We start from the raw sequence: 25162 nt of genomic DNA on the forward strand, positions 1-25162 counted from the left end.
GAAAGGGATGAATTGCACCGTTACCCATTAAGGTATTAGGTTACCCCTAGGGACTTGGAATGGGAGTGAGTTCCTATAGTTATTAGGTAAATCCTTCAGAACAGGGAGATTCTTGCCATTTGTAAGTTTGTTTTCAAAGCTGTTATAGAGCTGTAGTTCTGTAAGAATGTGGAGTCATATCAGAACTTCTTGAGTCTTATACAAAGATTTAAAGGTGTTCATCCATTCCATTAGAGGTTCCTTGCTTTTGTTATTCTTTCTTTTACCTTTTCTTTCTTTCTTCCAGGACCACTCCACTCCTTTTTTTTTTTTTTTGACAGATACTAAGGATGTATCTTAATGGCACCCATTTAAAAAAAGGCTAAATTAATCATTTCTCTTTATCAAAGGATTCCTCATTGTATATATAATTGTTGCTTAATTTCTGAGTTCTCTAACTTTTTGTTTGGATGTGTTTCTCGTTACCCACTAGATTGTTTAAGATCTCTGTGTACATGGAAACTGTATTTCTTTGCAGCAAAGTGTTTACAGAGCATAGCATTTTTGCATGCATTATTTGGGCCACAATATTTGCTGATTTCATTGTCAGGTTTTCTTTAAACATTTTATTTCCTTACTGCAACCTACCTCAGTGTGTGAAGTAGACATACTTACCAGTCATTATTTAGGCAAGAATTTATCAGTGACTGGCACTTCTCTATGTCAGGGAAGGTACATTTCTGCCCAGTATGAAGTCGTTGAGTTTATAAAAGCTGCCACTTTCTGAAGTTTGTTTGTTTTACCACATATAGTCACACAAACTTAGGTAAGAATTGAGACAGTTTGTTTGTAAGATGAACAGATGTGGACTTGACTCCCTGACTCTGAATGGGAAGAGCAAGATGTCTTGAAACTGCGCAGGAGGTGCCCTGTGGAGCGCCTTGTCCCAGAGCGTGGCTCCCAGCAGGCGAGTTGATGTTTCTTTGTACCCAGTGAAGTATATGTAGAGCTGGACATTGAACTCCCTCCATGTCTGTCCAGGAGGAGCCACAAAAACCTCTCACATCTGAGGGAGGGTTAGTAACAAGTGTCAGATCAGGGAACCAGAAATTGCTTGAATCAGCTGATGCAAAAGAGGATCTAGAGGGTGTGACCAGAGAGTGTGCAGTTTTAGAAAGGGGAGACGCCTTTTCCTGCCGGCAAGTCAAAGGATCAAGTGTCATTTGGAAGAGTTTAAAGAGACCTGGTGGGGAGCAAGGGAACAAGATGGCAGCTGCTTTGTGAGTAAGGTAGTCACAGCCAGGGTGCTGGGGCTTAAGTGGGTGAGGGCCTCAGTGCCCTGAATGCTCAGATCAGCTGTAGAGACCAGAGGGTTGACCTTCCAGAGTAGGACGAACACCAGGGTCTTTGAATTTCAAAAGTGTGTTCTCTTGGTTCTATGCATTACATAGGCATTGGACCACATGCATCAGTTTCCTGGGGTGCTTATTAAAAAGATAAATCACTGGGTCCCACTACCTCACTTTCTCAAATGCTGCAGGGACATTTTAAGGGCTCTTGGTCCCATCACTTCATGGCAAATAGATGGGGAAACAGTGTAAACAGTGTCAGACTTTATTTTTCTGGGCTCCAAAATCACTGCAGATGGTGATTGCAGCCTTGAAAGTAAAAGACGCTTACTCCTTGGAAGAAAAGTTATGACCAACCTAGATAGCATATTCAAAAGCAGAGACATTACTTTGCCAACAAAGGTCCGTCTAGTCAAGGCTATGGTTTTTCCAGTGGTCACGTATGGATGTGAGAGTTGGACTGTGAAGAAAACTGAGTGCCGAAGAATTGATGCTTTTGAACTGTGGTGTTGGAGAAGACTCTTGAGAGTCCCTTGGACTGCAAGGAGATCCAACCAGTCCATTCTAAAGGAGATCAGTCCTGAGTGTTCTTTGGAAGGAATGATGCTAAAGCTGAAACTCCAGTACTTTGGCCACCTCATGTGAAGAGTTGATTCATTGGAAAAGACTCTGATGCTGGGAGGGATTGCGGGCAGGAAGAGAAGGGAATGGCATCACTGACTTAATGGACGTGAGTTTGAGTGAACTTTGGGAGTTGGTGCTGGACAGGGAGGCCTGGCGTGCTGCAGTTCATGGGGTCACAAAGACTCCGACACGACTGAGTGACCGAACTGAACTGAACTGAGCTGAGGTGACTTAAAAGAATGAGCTTGCTTATAAAGCAGTGATCTTTTAAGTCCAGGAGTGATGCAGGCAGTAGTAGATGGGTGCCAAGTAAGAGAATGACATATATATGAGCAACAAGTCAAAATCGGGTCCAAAGAAAAATTGAGGTGTAGCTTTCAAGGCCGACATCAGAAAAGCTAACTGCGTTTGTCCCTTGGAACCTTGGTTGTCCAGAGCACTGGACCAGCTGGACTGGTGCATTTGAGCCATTCTGTGTTTCTGTAGGAAACTGGAAATAGTTTCAGAGTTCAGTCTGTAGAAGTGCTGAGCCAGCCAAGATGCCAGGGCCAGGCATAAACCTCAGGGACCAGATGAAAATCTTTAAAATCTAGAATACAGAAAGCTTTTTCTTTTTTTATCCCCTAGTCGAGTTTTTGCCACGCATGTTTTTTTAAGTAGCTGCCTAGGGTGTGTATGCATATTGAGGGGGTGGAGGAGGTATGTATACTGCTAGCTGTGTGTACTTGTTGGGGAGAGGAAATTGCTGAGCATCTCAGAGCCCACATAGCTGTACGTGTGTGTGATAAGAGTGAGCTTCCATTTCTCTGTTTTGTTGACTCTTTTCCTCAACATCTCTGCTCTGCATACAGAGTGGACAAGACTGCCATTGGCAGCAGGGACGGGAAAGGTCCCAGGACTCACACCATTGCTAAGCCTTCCCCCACCAGCTGGACAGTTGTCCAATCAGGAGCAAGTACAGGACCGGTCGGCCCTTCAGACAGTATCACCCAAGTGCATCTTTTCTTCTTGCTAAGCCACAGTCCACAAAACTTGGCAGTTACTGTTAATTTTAGTAAACAACATTTGGTTATTAAAACCTCTTCCTAATAAAATTTAGAGATTTACCCAATTCGTATTCAGTCTACTCCTTAGGGAATAGGGCGAAAAGAACCATTAAGATAAAACGAATGGTTATTGTCATCTCACTTGCCTCAGTGTTTTCCCCATCATGACCACCTCCTCAGCCCCATTTACTGCTGCTGCTGGCAGTATTTTGATATTTTTAACTTCTGTATTGACAGTCACCGATAGCTCTATCTCTTCCTAAGAGAGAAAAAGCAGTCAGGGAAGACAAGAGGTGGGGTTAGTCTTAGGATTTGATAAACCAGACAGAAAATATCCTGAGATGAACTTGTTGAAAACAGCAACTTGTACACCGTGTAGAAAATATGCTTCTCAATTCTTCAGAGGACATCCAGCTGGGAAGAGTGGTGCACTACAGAGAATATCAATTAGCAAAAAGTACCAGCCCACTGGAAGATAGGTACCTGTTAACAGAAAGAGCGTAGATGGGAATAAGTAATCATAAAATTGTGCAGTTCAGTGGGAAAAAAAGAAAATACTGAGGGAAATTGAATACAACTTGGTATGTGAAAAGACCTGTATGGTTGGTTGACCATACATGAGTATTAGCCAACTGATTTAACTGCTTAGAGCACTAGGGTTGTTTTACCTACAATTAATAAAATTTGAATATTTAAATTGAGAAATGAAATCATCCTATTGCATGGATATTGAAAGTTCTCATCCAGAAGTTCATCTGTAACTTGAAATTTTAAAAATCAGAACACTTTTTTTTCCCCAAAGGAACATTGTATTCGATAAGTTGGTTCCTAGATTTGCCAGTCAAAATGTTATTAGCAATAGCTAGATTCCCAGGTTAGCCCCAAAGCCCGAAGTCTTCTAATGGAATTTGAGAACTGGTGGTGGTGCCAGCTTCAGTTCTGAGTCTCCGGTGAGCAGAGGCTTGTCATATGATACCTTCAGTAGAGGAAGAAAATACCTTTCTCACTTCTAATAATCATAGTGAAAAATGTAAATTGGGTGGCCTATTGCACTCTCTCTCCTACCTCTCTGAAGGTTGAACATGACAAAAGTTAGGCATCTCTAATGGAACAAATGTATGTCTTTAAGTTCCCTTGCTGATGCTCATCTCAACTGTTTTAGGTGATGACTATTTTAGCACATCAGATTCAGGAAGTTTGGGGATTTTAAAAGAGAGACCCCAACCCAAATGCATCTCTAGTTGGAATTTTAAGTGCTAAAACTAATCCAAATGGAAAAGCTCAGGGAGTAGGAAAGGTTTGGTTAGGCCAGCCTTCCCAGGGAGCCTTTCCTGGGTGATCAGCTCCCGCAGTTTCCCTTTCCTTTTGCAGCTTCTTCCACTTTTGAATGCATAGGGTAGTTTACATTTTCAGTTTTCTCCATTCTCTTTACTGTAGCTTTGCAAAGGAGCCTCAGAGTAGGAGGGGAGGGGATTGAGGAGCTGCTTTCCTCTATAAGTCAGTTGCAAGCTTAGGACTGGTGGTGTCTATACTTGGCAGAACCCTCTGGGTACCAAGATGAGAGAGAGACACCAAGAAAGATGAACTCAAATGTAGCTGGAAGTCATTAAGCGCTTCTTCCAAGCTTGGCGTTTTACTGGAGGCCCAGCAGTGATTAGTGTGAGTCTTGATAACTACTCTGTGAGCCAGAATAGACAGTATCACAGTAGAATCCTTAATTTTTTCTTGGCCACATGGTACGGTTTGCAGGATCTTAGTTCCCCACCCAGGGATTGAACCTAGGCCCTCAGCAGTGAAAGTGCCAAGTCCTAACCCCTGCCAGCGAATTCCCAGTATCATCCTTATTTATAGATGAAGAGATGAGATTCAGTTGCCATTTCCTTCTCCAAGGGATCTTCCCCCACCCAGGGATCAAACCTATGTCTGCTACATTGACAGGCGGATTCTTTACCACTGAACCACCAAGGAAGCCTCAATATAGTGGTACTGACATAACTTTCTATACATGTTTTGATTATATAAGTACGTTTAGAAGTCTGATTAGGAGAGTCAAGATCAGCCTTTAGAGAAAGTCACTTCAGTGGGTTGAATAGTGGTTCCCAAAACGCGTGTCTAACCAGAAATCCAAAATGTGACTTAATTTGGAAATATAGTCTTTTGCAGATATAATTAGTTAAGGATCTTGAGATTAAAAAGTATTAATAGAATTAGAGTGGGCCTGAAATCCAATGACCAGTGTCCTTATAAGAAGAGGAGAGGACCCAGAGAGACACAGAGAGGTGGCTGTGTAAAGGTGAAGTCAGGTTGGAATTATGCTACCTTGAGAAAAAGAATGGTTGCTCCTGCTGAGTCACTTCAGGCGTGTCTGACTCTGTGCGACCCCATAGATGGCAGCCCACCAGGCTCCCCCATCCCTGGGATTCTCCAGGCAAGAACACGAGTGGGTTGCCATTTCCTTCTCCAATGCGTGAAAGTGTAGGAGCCTCCCCAACTTAGAAGAAACAGGGAGGGAGTCTGCCTTAGAGCCTCCAGAGGGAGTGCTGCCCTCCTAACCCTTGATTTCTGACTTGTGGCCTCCTGAACTGTGAGAGAATAAATATCTGTTGTTATAAGCCATTTGTTGTTGTTGTTCAGTTGCTCTGTTGTGTCCGACTCGTTTGTGACCCCATGGACTGTAGCCCACCAGGCTCCTCTGTCCATGGCATTTTCCAGGCTAGAGTACTGGAGTGGGTGGCCATTCCCTTTCTCCAAGGGCTCTTCCCTACCCAGATGTCGAACCCACATCTCCTATGTCTCCTCCTGTGTCTCCTGGGCAGACAGATTCTTTCACCACTGAGCCACCAGGGAAGCCATGTAAGCTACTAGGTTTGTGGTAATTTGTTATAGAAGCTCTGGGAAGGTAATACAGCCATTTCCCACTGTCTCTTCATTTATACTTCACCTTTAGCTTTGATATGGCTTAATGTGCATATGTAATGCTTTAGTTACTATACAAATGTAAGTTTTTAATTTCCTGACAGAAACTAATCACACTTAAATTGTTTTAAGATGGTGATACTTATTATTTAATTAACTTTTTTAAAGAATTGAGGTTCATTTCAAGGAGTAGCTTTTTCTTTGTCTAATTTTTTGAAAGCCACGCTGCAGTTGAAGGGATGGCAGGCACGGTTTGGAATTCATCTGAGAGAATTTTATCAGACTACTCAGATGATTCCATTAAGAAGTTAGTCCTCTAAGTAACTCTCTGTCTTATACTTTTCTAATGTTAAAAATCAATTAAAAGGATTGGAGTGAAGGTGTCATTTTTCAATTGAGAGTCTAATAAAGCAAATCCTGGCAAGAATGAATAACAACTGCCTGACCAGATGTGGCCATTACCAAAGGCAGGAGGATCCCAGAGTGATTACATCTTCTTGAAGGTTTATAGTAATTCTGATTAATCTGTTTTGAAAAGACAGATACCCACATATCTCCTGTATCCAAAGGAAATAAGATTAAGATTATTAGGACTCATCTTTTTTGCCAAATTATAATTCTTACTATCAATCATAATTTGTCTAGCCTCCCTGGTGTTTTTGAAGTCGAAACTAGGAATTTTAAAAGTCCACCTGTCAGAGTTGGGAAATTGTCCCAGAGATGCTTCAAGTCTGGATTTCAGTGAAAATAGAGATCTTGTTTCAGCTACAAAAAGGCTATGATGGATGCCTTCTGTCCCAGATGTCAGACTCCTTTCTCAGACACTTAAGCTCTACCCGTCATCTAGCCCTGGCCAGCTCCTCTCGCCTCTTTACACCCCAGAGATGTTCAGCGTGTCCCATTTAAAGTCCTGCTACAGTTCCATGGTTTCTAACATGTGTCCGCCTATATTTCTTCCCTTTCCACCCACAAAAAGCGCTTGGTCCAGGCTCTGTGCTGTGCAGGGTGGGATAATCAGGCAGGATGTGGTTACATGTCCTCAAGGGGCTTACAGGCCAAGGGAGGAGATTTATTCTTTAATTCAAAGGTAGAAATATCTTTAAATACTTTTTAATATTTAAAAATAGAAAGTGTTAAACGTTTGTTAAAATTAAGATAACTGTGTATTGAGAAGACCTAAAGGAAAGCATGTGGCCTGAGTGTTTTGTAGAGATATTCTTTCAGAGTCATGCTGTACTGTTGGGAGGGCGGTAAGAGAGGACATATCACTAAGTTTCACCATTCCTGTAACCACTTTCTTGAGCCAGAAACCTTCAGTTAATCTTTTATTGATGGACGTTAGGAAGATTTTTAATAATCATGACATAGGCAAACTATTCCAGCAGACGTCATTTTCTTAAGGCTCCCAACTCAGTGAAACTCAAGGATACACCCTCCCTTACCTGCATTTTCTCTCTGCTTAGCTCCTAAGGAGGTTGTCAGGCAGACCATATTTCACATCCAGACTGCTACCTCCTCCATGATGCTGGGAAAAATCTCTTAACTTCTGTTTTCTCAGCTGTAACATGGTGAAAATCATACCTCCTTAATTGTGATTTAATGAAAAAATACATACAAAGCATCTAGCTTGGTACCAAAAAAAACACAATAAACGCTCAACAATGTTAGGAATCAGTACAGTGAATAACACTCAGTTTTCTAGAAAAAAATGTTTGCAATAAGTTGTCATGGTTTAAAATGGTGTTTTCCCTTTAGTTTCTGCTTGTTTTGCTGTTTTAAAAGATTGTCTAGATAAATTTGACAGTAAAACGATAAAATATTATAGCCCCAACTAAAACAGGTAAACAAATGGCTAAGCCTCCTCCCCTCAATTAAGAGAAAAATATTGTTCTTGGCATTCTGTCTTTTTCAAGAAAGATAAATGCTAATGAGCTTTTGCATATCAGCTATTATTGCAAGACATGCTTGAATTTTGTAAGAAGAATGAAGTTAGAGTCTCCAATGCAGGCAGAGTTTCCATGTGTATTTCTGGGGACAGCAGAGTGAGATAACCTGTCTAAGATTTTAATGGATAAGTTCTGGCTTCAGTATTTATAATTTATATATTACCTTTTGAAAAATGTATCCAGGCAGGATTAAATGACTTTTTAGATCTGTATCTCCTCCTAATTTGCTTGGTAATGGAAGTTCTCCTAAAACTAGGGTGATATTTTAACTTGAACAATTCTTACATAACTGGGAGCAGCTACTGGGTTGCAGAGATGAGCAGAGCAGCAGTTGACTGGCACCCTCTGTGCCATGAGGTTAGGACAGCCCCCTCTGCTTTCCCTGGCGGGAGTGTAGAGAAGGCAACTTGCCCACTCATTCCTTTTTTTTTCCCCCCATACTAGAAGTTATAATGCCTGGTTCTGATCTTTAAAAAAAAGAAAAAAAAAAATCTACCATTCTTTTTAGTTCATTCCTTTGTTCTATGCCCTGATTTTTAAATTGGGCAGAGAGTACCGTTTGGGGATTAAATCTAGAATGTAAAGGAAGTATCCAAAGACTTGAATTAAAGGATTTGTGATGTTGTCTATAGGGAGAAATAGAAGTTTTAAAGCTGTTGGTGTTCCCCTCCTGCTTTTTTTTTTTTTTTCTGTTTCAACAGAATGGTTTGGTAATGCACAGGTTCTCTGAGGTTCCTCTGCTGCTGCTTTGTGTTCACACAGTTCCGAGAGCCTAGGAGATCCCAGGTGGCTGCAGGTCGCACCTGAACCATTCCCGTCTGCTCTGTCAGGGCAGGGGTTCACCTTCCCTTTCCTATGCTGGCAGTGCTCATTGGCTGCTTTGAATTAGATGGGGTGGATGCAGAAAGCTGGTCCCTCCTTCCTGGTCATTGAGTGTGGAGTCTCCTGAAGCCAATTTCCATTTAGGTACTGCTACTGCTGTTACTTCAGTCATATCTGACTCTGTGCGACCCCATAGACGGCAGCCCACCAGGCTCCCCCATCCCTGGGATTCTCCAGGCAAGAACACTGGAGTGGGTTGCCATTTCCTTCTCCAATGCAGGAAAGTGAAAAGTGAAAGTGAAGTCGCTCAATCGTGTCTGACTTTTAGCGACCCCATGGACTGCAGCCTACCAGGCTCCTCCATCCATGGGATTTTCCAGGCAAGAGTACTGGAGTAGGGTGCCATTGCCTTCTCCGCCATTTAGGTACAGTTGTCTTCATAAATTTTTTTATAATAATACTTTGTTGATGAGTGGGAAGAAATGGTGTCATTTTCTTGTGCATTTAGAAGGGCAGAGATTTATATAGCCCACTTTGGGTACTTGTCACTAATAAGTTAGACTAATCTGGGGTTATGATTGAGAATGAAAGATTGCATGTTTGATTTTATGCTGCAGAGGTAAAGAGTATATGCTAGTATAGTGAAACTAAACGAGAAGAAAGGGGGATGGGAAGACGCAATGGAATGAGTAAGACCTGTGCTGTTGGGGGAGATGTGACCCCCACACCTGGCCCCTCAAACTCACAGAGGTTCCAGGTCTCCTTTCTACCAAGAGTTAGAACTTGATTCCTACCGTCCAAGGTTTTTTGGAAAAGAACCTCCTTCTGAAGTTTTCAGTTTTCAGTCAATTTCAGAAGGAGATGCTTCAGAAGAATGGATGCTTTGTGATTAACTTGAGCAACAGAAAATAAAAAGATCTTTAGGAAGATTAATAGGTTAACTTTTTTTCTTCTTGAGCAACAACTCCCTACTTTAAACAAAGAGTATTATGAAATAATTTTTCTTTTGAAAAAGGAGTCATGTCTGGTTTGCATAAATACTGAAACCATTTCCCACATTCCACTTACTACAGAATTAAGATGTGGATTAGTTTATCCACTTCAGAAATGATGAAGAGAGGTGTGAACCTTGCCAGAATTTGGGTTGGTTTCCTACCAAGGCCCCCAAGTACCCCAGGGCTGATACCATCAGTCCTGAAGTGATGAGACAGCAGTGGTGCACGGGTTGGCTCCACAAGACAGAGAGTCTCCAGGCTGCTGGAAGCAGTGATGGTTTAGTGGCTAAGTTGTCCAACTCTTTGTGACCCTGTGGACTGTAGCCTGCCAAGCTTCTCTGTCCATGGGTTTTTCCAGGCAAGAATATTGGAGTAGGTCGCCACTTCCTTCTCCAGGAGATCTCTTCCACCCAGCCATCAAACCTGGGTCTCCTGCATTGCAGGCAGATTCTTAAACCACCTGAGCCACCGGGGAAGCCCAATAGATATTCAAATATACAAGAGAAATACAATGTGGAAGAAAATTGTCCCTGCAAAAAAGTAGAGAAATGCCTACCAGGTCGAAAGAGATACAGTTCTTTTAAGTATACTGGTGAGCTGCTGGGAGCAGGTTTATCCTAACTTTTGGGGCTTCTAAAGGAAAACCTACTCATCTTAGAGAATTATATGAGTATAACCATTGTGAAGCTTTGGCATAAAACCAAACACTGAAACACATGAAAGGAGAATCTCACAAATCTCTGTTTTCTTTGTAAGAAAACTGAAGGTTGAAGTTGTTTGCTTTAAGTGAGTGAGTTTGTGACATACACAGGGGGACTAGACAATGGGCAGACAATTCTAGTGATTTTTCAGAGGGTTTTAATCTAAGCTTATTAAATTGCCAGTTGACCCTGAATGTACTTCTCTGACAGCAAGGCAGCAAACTGCTATAATTCATCTGTTTGATTTGTTTATCTCCTTGTAGATGGTACAGATACTGATTGTGTTAGTCACAAATTTTTAATATAGACATGAAAATAAAAATGGTAGCATTCACAGAATTTTTTTAGGGATTTTTGAATGATAAGTTTAATAGATAATGTGAGATTTTTTTTGGGTGGGGGGATGGTAAGTAGGAAACTGGATGTCTAGCATACACATGGACAGCTAGGTAAGCCATTTAAAATATGAGATGTATCAGAGGCAGTACAAAATATACACTTTTTTCTATGATGCCTTAATAGGGCTAGCATATCAATTTTCCTTTACAAGACTCATTGAGAAAACTTGGCATGTACTGTCATAATTGCTGCAGTACTTATGGCAAATAAGGCTGGTGCCTGTTGACAGCAGTGGTGGGAAGAAAGACTTAGTTCTGCCTTGAATTAGCTGTATGTCATTGGACATACATATGCTTTGACATCTCTGGGCCTCAGAGGGGTTTCCTGAAAAGTAACATTGAATTAGATCAATGTTTATCAACACATTAACAGTCAGGTCTTCCTGGATAAAAATAAGAACACTGTCCTGTCTCCACTCCTGACCCATCTTTTAAGTTTCCATTATACTTCCGGTTGAGAATTACTGGACTGCATGATCTCTGATCCCTCTCTCAGCTCTGGAAAGCAGAAGAACAGAGCTTTTCATCTTATTTTGTGGATAGGTAAGCCTTACTCCTTCTTAAAGCTGGCAAGGGGCCTTTCCAAAATGCATTCTTTCTCGCCAGGAGTACACATTGCCTTGAGTCCTGCCTTGTGCATGGCCAACACCCAGAAAGAAGCTTGCTATAACTGCAGAATCTTGGCTCTACCCAAATGGCTGAGTCAAAATCTGCATTTTAACAATGCAGATGATTCCTGTGCACAACAGAGTTTGAGAAACGCTGCAGAGCACTGTTTTGTAACCCACAAGCGGCAATATTAGTGGGGTCTGAACTCAATTTAGTAGGTTGCCGCCAGCATTTCTTATTCAAGGAAATAGATAAGAAAAGATAGTATAATGGCACATTGTCTGTGGTAAAGGACAATAACTATTTCACAAAATTTTTGCTTCAGTTTTAAATGTGTCTGTATGTGTATACAGGGTTTCAATCTCAGGCCAAAAGTTAATTAATTTTTAGGTGGATCTCAGGCAAAAGAGGGGTAGGGGGAAGCCACTGAGCTTTGTGTCTGAAGACAGTGTATCTCAGAGACAGTCCTCTGTTTGCTCACAGACAGGTCAAGATACGTACACAGAGATGCAGAATAAAGAGCTGTCCTTAACACTAATTATCTGTATTGCGTCAGATGTAAACTGCTGAATTGTGCCATGAAAAATAAATAAATGTGACTGTTAATTTTTTTGAGTTGTATTAACTCAATTTTTTTTCCTGTTGATGTTTTACTTTGACTGTATACAAATCACAACACTGTCAGATAAGATTTCTTTTTTTTTTTTTTAATGATTATTATGGGAAGATTTCAGATATTTATTTGGTTTCCTGAAAGTAGAGAGAATACTTTTTTCTCCAGGGGCTAATTTGTGAAACCCATAATGCTCCCAGCTTATTCACATGTCCCTTTGCATATTGAAAAAAAAGAATACCTTGAATAAATTCATTTGGGGTTTTTTTTTGGGGGGTAAACTGTTTCATAATCACTTTTTTAACTTTACGTTTAGTTAATCACTTTACAGTACTTTCAGTAAGTATTGTATAGTGTGAAGAAAGTATATTTTTAAATAGGTAGTTTCCACCCTGAGGACTTTGCAATCTCAGCAATAATTCTTTACTTACAAGAAATGCTAGAAGATACAAACTGTACTGTACATAGACTTTTAAAAACAGATGGAAGGAAGTTGTCCATGCCGGCATGCTCACTTCATTGGGGTGAAGCAGGAAATTCAGGCTTTGCAGAGATGTTCTGAGCTGTCATGATAAAGGTAACCCTGCACTTCCCTTAGGAAGTTTCCTTTTTTTCAGTTTATTTTGAGTAAAAAGGAAGAGTCTGTTCTTGTCCCTTCACAGGACTCTGTGTCGAGGAATATAACGGGTGTGGATTTGAAAATTCTTCATTTGAGACCCAGAATGAGAATAAAAATACTCCATGCACCTGCTTTCAGAATCCAGAAGAGTAATCCGTTTTGTACCTGCAGTTTGGCAGGATTTTTTGTTTACCGTGTGGAACATAGCTGGTTGTTAGGAACGTTCTTTTAGGGTGATTTTGGAGCTATCACATGGTCCTTGTTTTATGTGAGATTAAATAGAATGTGAAATGCAGCTTTTTGCAGATTACCTATTGAAACAAAGAGATATGAGGCTGTTAACCAACATAAAGTCTCGGTAGGTCAACATTATTAAGGCAACTTCAGCTATAATATTTTTACCGTAAGACCACCCTGGCTCCAAGAACTCTGAATATTATATTTAAAAAGCTTTTAGAATTTGTTTCTTTAAACTTTAGTTTTAATTTCAGTATAGCGTCCATGTTTATAGTCTTTCCTCATAAACATCTGTGACTGATAGGACTCTGTGCTTGGCCTGAGTGATGTAGGGAGTTGAGACCACAGTGTGACTCCTGTCTGTCTTTTAGCTGTGCCTGTAGCTTCTCAGGTCTGCTGATTCAACCTCTTACTCCATTTTTCAGCTAGTGGCACAGGTCAGTAAGAGTACCAGGAACCTGGCTGAGTTTGGTCATGATATACCTTAGCTGGATACAGCAAGAAGCATTAGCTAGCCTCTTAAAATCTGGAAGTGGAGGGGAGCTTAGAAATCACCCAGTCCAATCTGCTCATTTCCCAGGTGAGGAACTGTGAGGCCCAGAGATGACATTCCCGTTACTGGCCAAGACAAGATTGGAATCCAGATATTCTCCCATTCAGTCATTTTTCGTGCCTGTATACCTTTTTGTAGGGAAGAGGGGGAAGACTTTGCTTTGTTTTATGTTTTCCACAAGCTATGCACTTCATTTACCATTTGAATTTTCTATTCTCCCTGTGAGCCTGAACAGTCATGTGTGGCACTATAGCCATATTCTGTATTGATTTCTAGGTAATCTTGCTGCCTTTCTAGTGTCATCCCACTGTCCCTTCTCCTCCGCAGACATCACCCTGTTCTGGCATACCCTTGAGCCAACCAAGGTTGGTCTTCTCCCTGGCTTTCATGAAGAATGCTGCATCCTTTCTGTATCTTTGTTGGCACTTCTCTCCCCGCACACCCATCCCTTTCAGCACTGCGCTTCCTCTGTTTTTAATGACTTGCCATTAATATTCAGCTCACTTAGCCATCTACCCCTTTGGTGAAGCCTTCTTCAACCTTTCTGCCCCAGGCCCTTTCACCCCTGATCTTGCCTTGGTTGAACTATAACTATTTTTAGAAACCATACCATGCCACACCATTAAACGTGATGCAGTTAAGGGCAGATAAGGCCAGGAGCCCACTGCTAAAAGCTTTTCCCTCCTAATGAATGTGCTTTCTGGTAAGGAAGTTTTGAGCCCATTGCCGTAGGCCCCTCACAGTTTTTTGGTGAATAACTTATATTTAATACCTTCAGTTTGATATCTTAATGTTGATTTTTGTGCTTTTTAAAGACTTTTTTAAAAAGTAGTTTTAGGTTTACAACAAAACTGAGAGGGAGATTCAGAGATTTCCCACCTGCCCTGGCTGCCGCACGTGCATTCACTTCCTCCATTGTCCACAGCAATCATCAGAACAGTACATTTTAAAATTTCAGTGCACATCTTAAATTTATTTTTCTTTTACCCACAGCTTAAGAGAATGATGCTTAGGTAAAGATATTTAGGACTCAAGAGATTTATGGGTAGAGATTGCAACTTTACACTTAAGGATCCGATTTGATAGGTATCTTAGAGAATATTAATTATGAAGTCTTAGAAATTTTTACTTTTAGCTCACATAATAACGTGAACCTCTTTGCTTCAACAGACATAATCCAGCAAAAAATACTGAATAATCTATTGCTCAGTTTCATAGTTGGAGCCTACAAAGTTTATTTCCAAACAAGGGACAGTGACAGTATAAGAGCCAGTTCATTAGCTAATTAGCTTTGTGATCTTAAGCTTTGATATCCTGGCATCCAGTGGGATTAACTGATAACTGCCCATTTGTCCTCCTTCCCACGTGATGGATGGTGAGTAAGACCTTGCATGTGTGAAGGGGCACCATTGTTCTTGGTTACTGCTGGTGCCGTCCTTTCGCCTCCGGGCCCACCCGGAAGAACATCTGCTTCCTGACCAGCTTCTCATCTCTCACTAACTCACCTCCCACTTCTCAGCTGTGTACTTTCCCAGCTGCCTGTGCCAGAAACTTTCTTTCTCAGCCATTATTCCTAGCCCTTTTGGAGCTACTCAGATGTCTAAAAGAAAACAAACCAACAAAAATGCCCTGACGGTGGTGAAAATGGGCCCATTCACATGCTCCCCATACCCCACCCCGTCCCGTTCCATAGTTCCCTTAAATTATTAAATTCCCTTTACATATTGGAAGTTTAGAGAGAAGAACCAGTGTATGGAACTAGTCTGGTAGACAGTGCCTTTGTATAGTACTCCGCTCATGCCAGGCTTGATATCATACTGTTTCCTGGAGAAATGATAATGTCTATGACTCCAGACTCCAGTCTGCTCTCAGGAATGACTGTGGTGATTATTGGATAAAGAAATAGTTGAGGTGGTAGACTTCCCTGCTGTTTGATAGTGGGTGTCTATCTGTCCCTCTGTGTGTGTGTGTGTGTGTGTGTGTGTGTGTGTGTGTGTGTGTATAGGGGTGGCAAGGTGGAGACAGGGATTATGGACTATAGTCTTAAACTATAAGGATGACAGCCTTAAAGAAGACTTGAGGGTAATTAAAAGCCAGGTACTAGATTTCCTTTCCCTTCAAAATATATTCTTAGGGAAGTTACTAAATGGGGAGGTGGGGGTGGGGGAAGAACCACTTCAACTGTAAAATTGGTCAGAGCACTATTCTTTAGCCTATTAGAAATAGGAAGGAAATAAGACAATAGAATTTATAGTGACCAGTCTTTAATTGTCTTTGCTGAATAGAAATCTGCAACAATGTACATGATTACTAATATATTTTTAGTTCACACACAGCTAATCCCTTTAAAAAAATGCTTTTTGATGCATTTATACAGAAGAGGCTTCTTAGTGTGCATTGGAATAGGGGTGATGTGATGAGAGTGAAATAGATTTACCATACATATAGTTGCTGTGTGCCAGGCGTCTTTTAGTGTAGGAGGTGAGTAGGCCTTCCTGCTTTGATGGAGGCAACAGAGCTGTCCACACAGGAAGTCCTCCCTGATTGTGGTCCACACAGGAAGTCCTCCCTGATTGTGGTCCACACAGGAAGTCCTCCCTGAGTGCTGACAAGCACTCCTGCTGATGCCACATCCACTCCTACAGAGAATGCAGAGAAGCTCTGCTAACAGCAACCCAATTATTCACCATCAACTCTGAATGAGAATTTAGCCCAGTTACTAATAAATGTTATTGTGAAAACTGAATTAGCTTGTTTTTCCCCTTGGATGACAATTTGCTAGGTATATTGTTTGCCTGAACTAAAGCAGTGAGATTAGGCCAGAGAAGATTGGAATAGACTTCTTAGCTCTTGTAGGATGAGCCATCACTTAGTGGTGGTCATTCAGCCATCCAGTTCCTTAAGTAAATAGGTTGAATTTGTGAAGATTGTCTACACGCTTCATCCAGTGGGTGAAAGGTTGGTGGCGGGGAAGGGGGGTGTCTTTTCAAATTTGGGGGCAGCTTAGGGATCTTGAGAGGCAAAATGTAAAAGGACAGCCAGTAATGAAAACGAAGTTTGGTCAAGTATCATCTACTTACAAGCTTTTTTTCTCTCCCTAAGTTTGCTGTTCATGCTGTTGAGGCATGTGACTGTAAAATGTAATTGCTTTGAGTTGATCAGCAGGGTCCTAACTAAGGTAAAGACTTGTCAGGGTTTGTATTTCAGTCTGGGAGTGAGGGTTTCATTCTTTTGTTGAGTGGAGCCTTCCTAAAATGATGACTCTGATGTTCATCTGTAACATGCTGTAATTTTCCAAAGTTGTTTGCAGAATTCTTTTAGTGAAAAGATCTATAAGATAGAATTTTTAAAACTGACCTTTTAAAAGATTTCCTTAAAAACACACACACACACACAAGCTGAGTTCTGTGATCATTAAATTAACTTAAAGGCACCTTTGACATTTTTTAAAAAGTGCAGCCACCGATGGTATTAAGTATCATATTTCAGAGAAACTGGAATTTAGTCATTTAACTTGCAGGAAGGATGAGCACAGAAAAATGAAGTAATACAAATAGCACATTTAGGATATGGACAGTGTTTCGGATGCCATTTAGGGCACAGATTAAGGGCTTTGACTTTTTTGTCCAGCAGTCCTGAGTTCAAATTCCAGTCCTGCCACCTACTAAAAGTGTAACCATGACACATTACTTAATGTCTCCTGAGACTCAATTTTCTGATCTTCAAAATGCGAAAACAAGAATGCATCTGTCTCATCTGGGTTAAGTGAGATAATACATACACAGCACGTGGCACAGTGTCTGGCGCATATGAAACATGCAATATATGACAGTAATTTTTACCCTGCTCTTCTAGTTATGGTTAACCAATTCTGAATATTTTGGAATAAACTCCTTTATTGTGTTTGAATTTTCTTCTTTGAACACGTGTCCAGTCTTTATTAGGATTTAACTTTTTAATTTCGATGAGTTCGAAAAACTCAGTCTTTGGTCTAAAGTTTTAGAAAATTGACAACCTGGACTAACTTAATGCTTCTTCTCTTTAGTCATCAGCCATTTGTGACAGTTGCTATTAGGATACATTTAAATTTAAACTTGGTCGCCAGGATTCACCAGAGACCAGTCATCCTCCTTGAGATGCATTCAGGAACCCCCTTCTCCCACCTGAGATAGGAATATTAGGAGATTTCTTACCCCCAGAGAGTAAGTTGAAGAGTAAGTGGGGAGGGACAGAGGGTATTTGCTCCCCACCTACTTCCCAGACTAGGAAAATATTACTGTCATAAATAGGGAGGCCTGTCAAAGATATATTAGATCAGCTATGTAAATCACAGTTCTACTTCTGCCAAATACGTGAATAAAAGCCTACTCCTTCATGTCCAAAAAAATCTCCTGATAAATCATGCCCCCAGGTGTTTCTTTTAACGACAGAAAGTCCATGCCTGGCACTCCACTTTCCACCCCAGAGAATAGCAGAGGTAAGAGCTAACGCCAACTTGGAATGCAGTCTTTCAAACACCAGCGGTTCACTGGCTTTGCATGGCATCCCCCTGAGAGGTGGGCATTGACCCGAAATCCACAGCTTCTGTCAGACCCCTGCAAAGCTTACCCAGGTGAGCACATTGCCTTCCCCGACTGCTGCACTGAACACACCAAGTCTTACTGGGAAAAACAGTGTGTTTGTGGCAAGGACCAGGTTCTTGGATGTTAATCAGAAGTGATTTAAGAAAAATTTCAGTCTTGCCTAATCATCTACGGCTGTCAGTTCTTTGTGTAAGTCGAAAGCTAGGGACAGGGAGGCAGATGTTTGGGTTACGTCCCAGCCCCTCTGCTCTTCACTGAAAGAAAGAAGAGGCACCTGGCTGATTGCAGGTATCAGCCAGCAGTTATATTGAATGACCTTGGGGAAGGAACACAGATCTCTTTGTGGCCCGGATGGGGGTCTGCAGTACCATCAGTGACAGTGCAAGAGACAAGGCTTAGTTTATACCTGGAAAGCAGGTTTTACCTCTTAGAGAAACACAAGGGATGACGGGAAAGGGTTTGAGTTCACCTGCTTATTAAGGGCATAAATCAAATAGATTTGATAGGATATGATCTCGGGCAGGTTTCATTGGGGTTAAGCATCGCTGATGTTCCTGGTTCAAGTTCAGCGTTCATTAATACATTGACTATTGTTAACCCTCTGGCAACACTCCTCTTTGAAAAACAATCCTTTGAGATAAAGTGGTGTCTGGGCTGTGATTTTAGCAAGGACCCTGGGGAGTGAGAAGAAAAATCTGCATAGTATACGTTTCATGTCTAGATCCACGAGGAGCCCCATGCCCCAGGATACTGTGGAGTTAGGATGGCCAAGGTAGAAACGTGGTGCAAAGCTGGACATTCTATCCTGGGGTGTTGAGATGGCCAACAAGGTGAGAGGGGTTGTATGTATTGCCAGAGGTCTGCTTTTTGAACTCTATAAAGTGGAATTGAATTGTGTCTTAGATATGCTTTATTTTCTTGTTTGTGGTAGTAAAAGTCCTAAGGTTTGACATTTTTGATCCATGTCTAGTGACTAATTTTACATCTTCAAACTGTTGTTCAGTATCAGTGATGTCCTTTATTAGGACCGTGTTGGTTAGTCTTATTTATTATTTAGAAGTTGTGAAGTGAAAAAATTCCTGTCCTGGTGCAAAATTGCAGAACATTTGCTGTGAGAACACTTTAGGGTGTGCTCACTTGCATCTCACGCTGAACCATTTCACTTCCTCAGAGGTCATGTGTGTGGCACAGGGACGGAGAACTGTGGTTTCTTTCAATTGGTTAACAATTATCTGGTGTGAGTACATTTTCAGACAGTCTTCCTAGGTGGCTAAAACCACACTGAGCCCTGGCTTGCAGGCTTTACAGAAGTTACGTTGGTTGCTGCCAGGCCTGGGAATGTTTCCAGCTTCTGCACCATTCTCACAGGGGTTAAATTTCACAAGGTTAGCCAGAGTGAAAGGCAGCTGACCTGTGAATCTTATCCAGATGTCTCAAAGAAGCCATGGGCCTGTCTTAGAACGAGGTGAAGTCTTCGTTCTTTGAGCATCTTGACTGAACTCTTTAACTTTCTGACACTTGAAGAGTAATCTTTTTTTCTTTTTTAATCGCTAGGAATCATCTCAATAAAATTGTCAGCAACTTTCAATCAAGTGTTTTTCAGCATTTGAAAACCTTTTCAAAAGTCCAGTGTTTTCTGAATGACTGTATATTAAAATATTATTGCATAACTTTATGCAAGTTCACTTTGAGTCTTGAATGTATTCCTTAAAATATGTAAAGAAAATCTTACAAAATTTTAGTCTTATTTCAAGGGCATGTAGAGAATAGTTTACTGAGTTGTCCTGTTATTAATTTCATATTGAAGGAGAGAATACTTTTGCAGAATGAACAGATCTTTTTTAAGATGTAAATTAAAATGTATGTAGTAAAGTAGCTGAAGATAATCTGTATATTTATCTTGGTTTGCAGATCATGCAACCTCTGAATGGTGCTGAATACAGGTTCCATGGAGCATTCTAACGCTGTGGTCTTTGTTTTCCAGCAGTCTCTGGTCCCAGCCCATCCTATGGCCCCTCCCAGCCCCAGCACCACCAGCAGTAATAACAACAGCAGTAGCAGTAGCAACTCAGGATGGGATCAGCTGAGCAAAACGAACCTCTATATCCGGGGACTGCCTCCCAACACCACAGACCAGGACCTGGTGAAGCTGTGTCAGCCGTAAGTAGAGGTTCTTGTTTTTAGCTCCTCAATACCTCCTTGATCATATTACTGAGTGATATAAATTGTGTTTTAAGAGAGGTTTAGTACAAATCTGTGACTCCTCATTATGGTCACAGTTGACAGGGTTTCTAAGTTTTGAGTCCTTGGACACTTTCTCAGTCAGCATTAACATCAACAGGGTGCCTATATAACAAAATAAATTGGAGCATTTTCTCAGTAGAATTTGCCTTTGTTGGCACATGAGAAGGAGAATATGAATTATGTAAAAACACGGCTGGTTCCTTTTGAGGAGTGCTTTTGTTTTTGTGGAAGCTCGTCTGGGGGCCAATAGGTCTCATCCTTAAGAGAAACTTCCGTTGTTACTGTTTGTCAGAAAGGTAGTTCCCATCTAACCTAACTCTAAATGTGTATAAACTTCCTTCCAGTGGGGCAGCGGCGATCTGCCTTCACTCACACCTGTAGTTTTGTGGTTCGAGTTGCTCACCCTTGGCTCTGAACGTTCTTATTCCTCAGGTTCCTATTCCTCTTCTTGCTGCCACCCTTGTTGTGTCCTGGGAAGAGATGTACACCTGTGTATCACTTTGTTCCAAAGGAAACGTGCATTCTATGCTAATGCTGTCGAGGAAAGGAATAGAAGTACGCTACTTGGCTGCAGTTGCATTAACTCACTAAGTAAGAAAGCCCTAATTTAAACCAAGGAGCCAGAGGCCCTGTACATTGGAAGGGTCACTGTGTAAAGACTAAAATCCGCTAATCACTTTAAGCTAGAAAATCCTACACATGCAGCAGCATCTTTTATTTACCCAAAGACGATCGTGGTCCTTCACAAATGGAATTTTATGTAACTGTGGAAAAGGATATCCACTAAAGAATGTTTCCTGTTCCCTGAAAAGTATTTCCATTTCTAAACATTTGATTAACAGCATCTGATTTCCGTTACCCTGGGTAAAATATAAATTTATTACTTCTTGCTTTAAGAAAAAAAAAAAATCTTAAAACTTACTTGGGCAGCGTTTCCAAACCGGAACTAAAAGTAACATCTGGCTTTCCATCAAGAGTGGTGGTTTTGCTCTGTGGTGTTTCTAGACAGGAGTGTGGGACGGTGAGAGATGACCTGTCAGGATCCAGAGAGCCTTTTGACGGCCGTCGCCCTCAGCACCCTCCCTGGGCCTTTCCCATGTTACTGTTCTCATCAGCTCCTTTGGACTTGGACTGCAGCCTTTGCTTCCAGGGCAGTGAAATAATGTCCTGTGCTCAGGATGACTTTGAAAGCAAGTCCAGCTCTTGGGGTTTGTCCTGCTGACCAGAGTCAGAAGGAACTCTGCCAGGCGCGCCCTGCCCTTTTGCAGCTGTTCAAGACCACAAATAGGCCTTTTGCTATCTTGTCTGCTGCTGGCCTTTACCAGCATCTTCCTATGATTTTGCAGCATAATTACAGGTAGATAGAGCACCATAAGGAGAAGGCGATGGCACCCCACTCCAGTACTTTTGCCTGGAAAATCCCATGGATGGAGGAACCTAGTGGGCTGCAGTCCATGGGATCGCAGAGTCGGACACGACTGAGCGACTTCCCTTTCACTTTCACTTTCATGCATTGGAGAAGGAGATGGCAGCCCACTCCAGTGTTCTTGCCTGGAGAATCCCAGGGACGGGGGAGCCTCGTGGGCTGCCGTCTATGCGATCGCACAGAGTCGGACACGACTGAAGCGACTTAGCAGCAGCAGAGCACCATAAGGTCTAAGGAGCTAAAAATACAACTTCATAGGGAACAGTAGAATGAAGATAAGCCTCACATGTTTGAGGTCTAAGAGAAGGGGGAAAGATTTCAGAAGACAAATTTTTCCTTCAGCTAGTTTGGAAGCACGTAAGGTGAGTTTTAACACAAAGAAGATAGAATTGAACAGCCATAATAGAGTAATACCATGTTTTATGTACAGTAAATCTGTATTCAAAAAATTAAACTGGAAGTTTTTTGGTTGTTTTTTTTTTTTGTTTTTTTAACTGAGTTAAATCATGTCCCAGATGCAGCAGAAGAGCATTTGATCATCTGTCCTAGATAATTCATCCTCTTTGACGAATGTGGATTTTCTCAGCATGTGTACACATCAGTCTCTTTGCTGTTATTGATAGCAGCAATAACAGTTTGCCACTTACTTTCTCCTATCATTTGCAAAACCCCAAGTTTGATAGTTAGCTCCAGTGATAGTTTTCTTTATGTATTATACAGAGGCAAGACACACAGTAATAGAGAAGTCTTATGTCAATATCTGTTGAGAGCTTCATTCCATTTAACACAGAGCATCTAATAAGTACCAGATTTGTCTTGTTGACAATTTTGTGTCTCAGAATGTAGAGAGAGAGCAAAAAAGGGCATTCCTGTTCTGGAGTTGATTGTTTCCAATAAAGAATAGCTAGTTGGCGACATGGAAGTGACAAGAACTCTTATGGGAAAGTGACTCATCCTAGAGCTTAAAAAACCCAGTGGATGTAATTAGAGAGTTTTTAGAAAAGTTTCAGGAGCTTCTCAGAAAAGATAGATAGCTATCTTTTAGCTACCTATCTCATAGCTCATTTTGAGATACAAGATATGAGCTATAAGATATCTCATAGCTCTTTTAGCTACCTATCTCATAGCTACATTATCTCATAGCTCTAAAAAAGAAAAAATAAGAAATAAAAATTTAGCACTGTAATTTACAAATTGACCTGATGAGCTGAATTGTAGGAGGGGCAACAATAGAAACAAATAATTTGAATCTCTAGAGGACTTGTACGTTTTAGAGGATTATCTAACAGATAAATGAAAAAGATGCCTAAGAACATTTGTAATAGGGACTCAATAATGTACAAACAGTGCATGGAACCTAAAGGCAAGAATGACATGAGGGTTGTGAAAACCAGAGAGAGAAACCAAAAGTATTTTTAAAATGCTGTGTTTGGAGTAGAATATACAGATGCTATAATGTTAGAAAAAATGATGGTGAAAAAGTAGATGTCAACACAAAGATGACAGTGGAAAAGCAGCCTCTTTCCAAGTTACAGAGGGACTCAGGACAACGTAAAGAGAAGGTCTGCATGGCTAAGAGGAAGGGGGCTCATGCTGGAGGGCCACCAGTTTAGGTTCCTTGAAGGAGACTGGCCTCAAGGACCAGGCAGGGATGTGACAGTGGTAATGGTGGTCAGGTGACTCGGAGTAAGAGTAGGTCCATTTTCTAAGAGCATTTGATGAAGGCAGCTCAGCAGCCCTAGCTGACAGCATATCATCTTCATGACTTTCTTACCTACAGTATAAAATCATGGTAGTCGAGGTGGCAAATTTTTGGTACCCCAGAGTCCCTACTACAGTGCTAACTAAGCAAGTACCTCATTCTGTCAGTAGCCTGTATAATGGGTCAAATGATGCTTATATCATATGAGGTGGTGATTAGAACTAGATCGAGTAATATAAGCAAAGGAACTGGTCCACATTCTAGGACCATCAAAACTCATTTGTAATTGAACAAATATTTGTCTCCCCATGACAGAGCCTTTGCTCCTCACAATCCCAACTGCTGGAATACATTTTAATTACATATAGTTCTACATCTTAAAGTAAGAAGAAAATACCAGATTCTGATCCTGAAGGCTGAGAAAGCCAGGGCATTTGAGAAAATGCCCATAGGCTGCATTGACAAAAACCACCAGCCTTCTCTCCCTGGAGCTTTTTGGGGGAGCCGGGGGAGGGGAAAGTAAACACTAAACACTAGTTTCATTCTCTGCCACTCATCGGTGATTTATTCCTTGTCATAATGATGTGAAGTCCTTTATTGTGTCCAAACTATTTTTTTCTGAAGATTTAGAAACAATATTTGGTACAAGGTTTGGTACATAGTTCTTCCTGGTTTGCAGTGGGGGCAGATATGTGGGTCTCTGTTGGCTGAGGCTAGACATTACTGTGGTATTGACATCACATGGAAGGGTCTGCATAACTCAGTGTATCAACAGCTTCATGGAGGTACTGGTTTAGTTGCTGAGTCGTGTCTGACTCTTGTGACCCCACGGGCTATAGCCCACCAGGCTTCTTTGTCTATGGGATTTCCCAGGCTACTGGAGTGGGTTGCCATTTCCTTCTCCAGGGAATTTTCCTGACCCAGGGATTGAACCGAGGTCTCCTGCACTGCAGGCAGATTCTTTACCAGCTGAGCCAAAGGAAAAACAGTGTACTGGTATTAAAACAAAATGAGATGTTTCTACTCTTCCTACCTTCTATAACCTTGCTCTCATTCCCAAACCAGTCCTTGGTCAACCAGTTGTGTTTTTTTCCCCCCTTTCATTCAACAGATATCTAATTCATTTCACAGTGAAATAAAGCATGATTTTTATATAAATGGGAAATTAAATTTAGCTTATAACATTATAGTCTAGTACTAATTAAAAGGAAATATTTTTGAAGTGTGATTCCCTGGTTGTAATACCCAGTATATTTTCATTTCCTAGCCCTTTGTTTTCTCTTCTCTGCAAATTTTCCTTATTCTTTTGAATACAATACAACTCTTAAAAAGGCAAAGCGGAAAAAGCAGGACAGATCAACAGAGGCAGACATAAACAGCCAGCCCTAATTTGAGACAGAATAAAGTAAATGTTATAATCAGTGCAGTGTTCTGGGAGGAGTCAGAAGATGGTTTCATTAACCCCAGTGCCAGGGAATTGGGGTTGCTTCCAGGGAGGAGATGATGCTAAACCAGAAAGAAGGAAGATTTCATGCAGGATGGAAATAATAGTGTCCTCCAGGCCTCTGAGAGGACCCAGGAGATGTGAGCATGCTTGGATGTTGAAGAAAGCACAAAGAGCACTTCTTGGTGCATAACTGTCATGTAACAGTTGTTTGTTACCAGGGCTTCTGGTGTCCGGAGTGGGGAGAGTGGGTGTAGAGCAAAGAGAAGCAGGTTGGTAGCATATTGTTAGCACTGACTAATAAGCTAAAACTTTTGGAGTTTATTCTTTAGTTACAGAGGAGAAGCTGGCTCTTG

At 41.3% G+C, this 25162-nt stretch overlaps 1 protein-coding gene across 14 annotated transcripts in view; it reads left to right on the forward strand.

Annotated features, from left to right (window-relative positions):
- Nucleotides 1–25162, forward strand: part of RBMS1 (RNA binding motif single stranded interacting protein 1) — a 217956-nt gene that overhangs the window by 102698 nt on the left and 90096 nt on the right. For 9 of the 14 annotated variants that reach the window (XM_061437086.1, XM_061437049.1, XM_061437064.1 and 6 more), the window contains exon 2: nt 19975–20150. In XM_061437086.1, coding sequence (XP_061293070.1) covers nt 19975–20150 — 176 coding nt within the window. The remainder of the gene's footprint in view (nt 1–19974; nt 20151–25162) is intronic. The other 5 variants (XM_061437005.1, XM_061437079.1, XM_061437022.1 and 2 more) reach the window with 1 other exon arrangement.

Source organism: Bos javanicus, chromosome 2, assembly GCF_032452875.1.
Source record: "Bos javanicus breed banteng chromosome 2, ARS-OSU_banteng_1.0, whole genome shotgun sequence".
NCBI classification, from domain to species: Eukaryota; Metazoa; Chordata; class Mammalia; order Artiodactyla; family Bovidae; genus Bos; species Bos javanicus.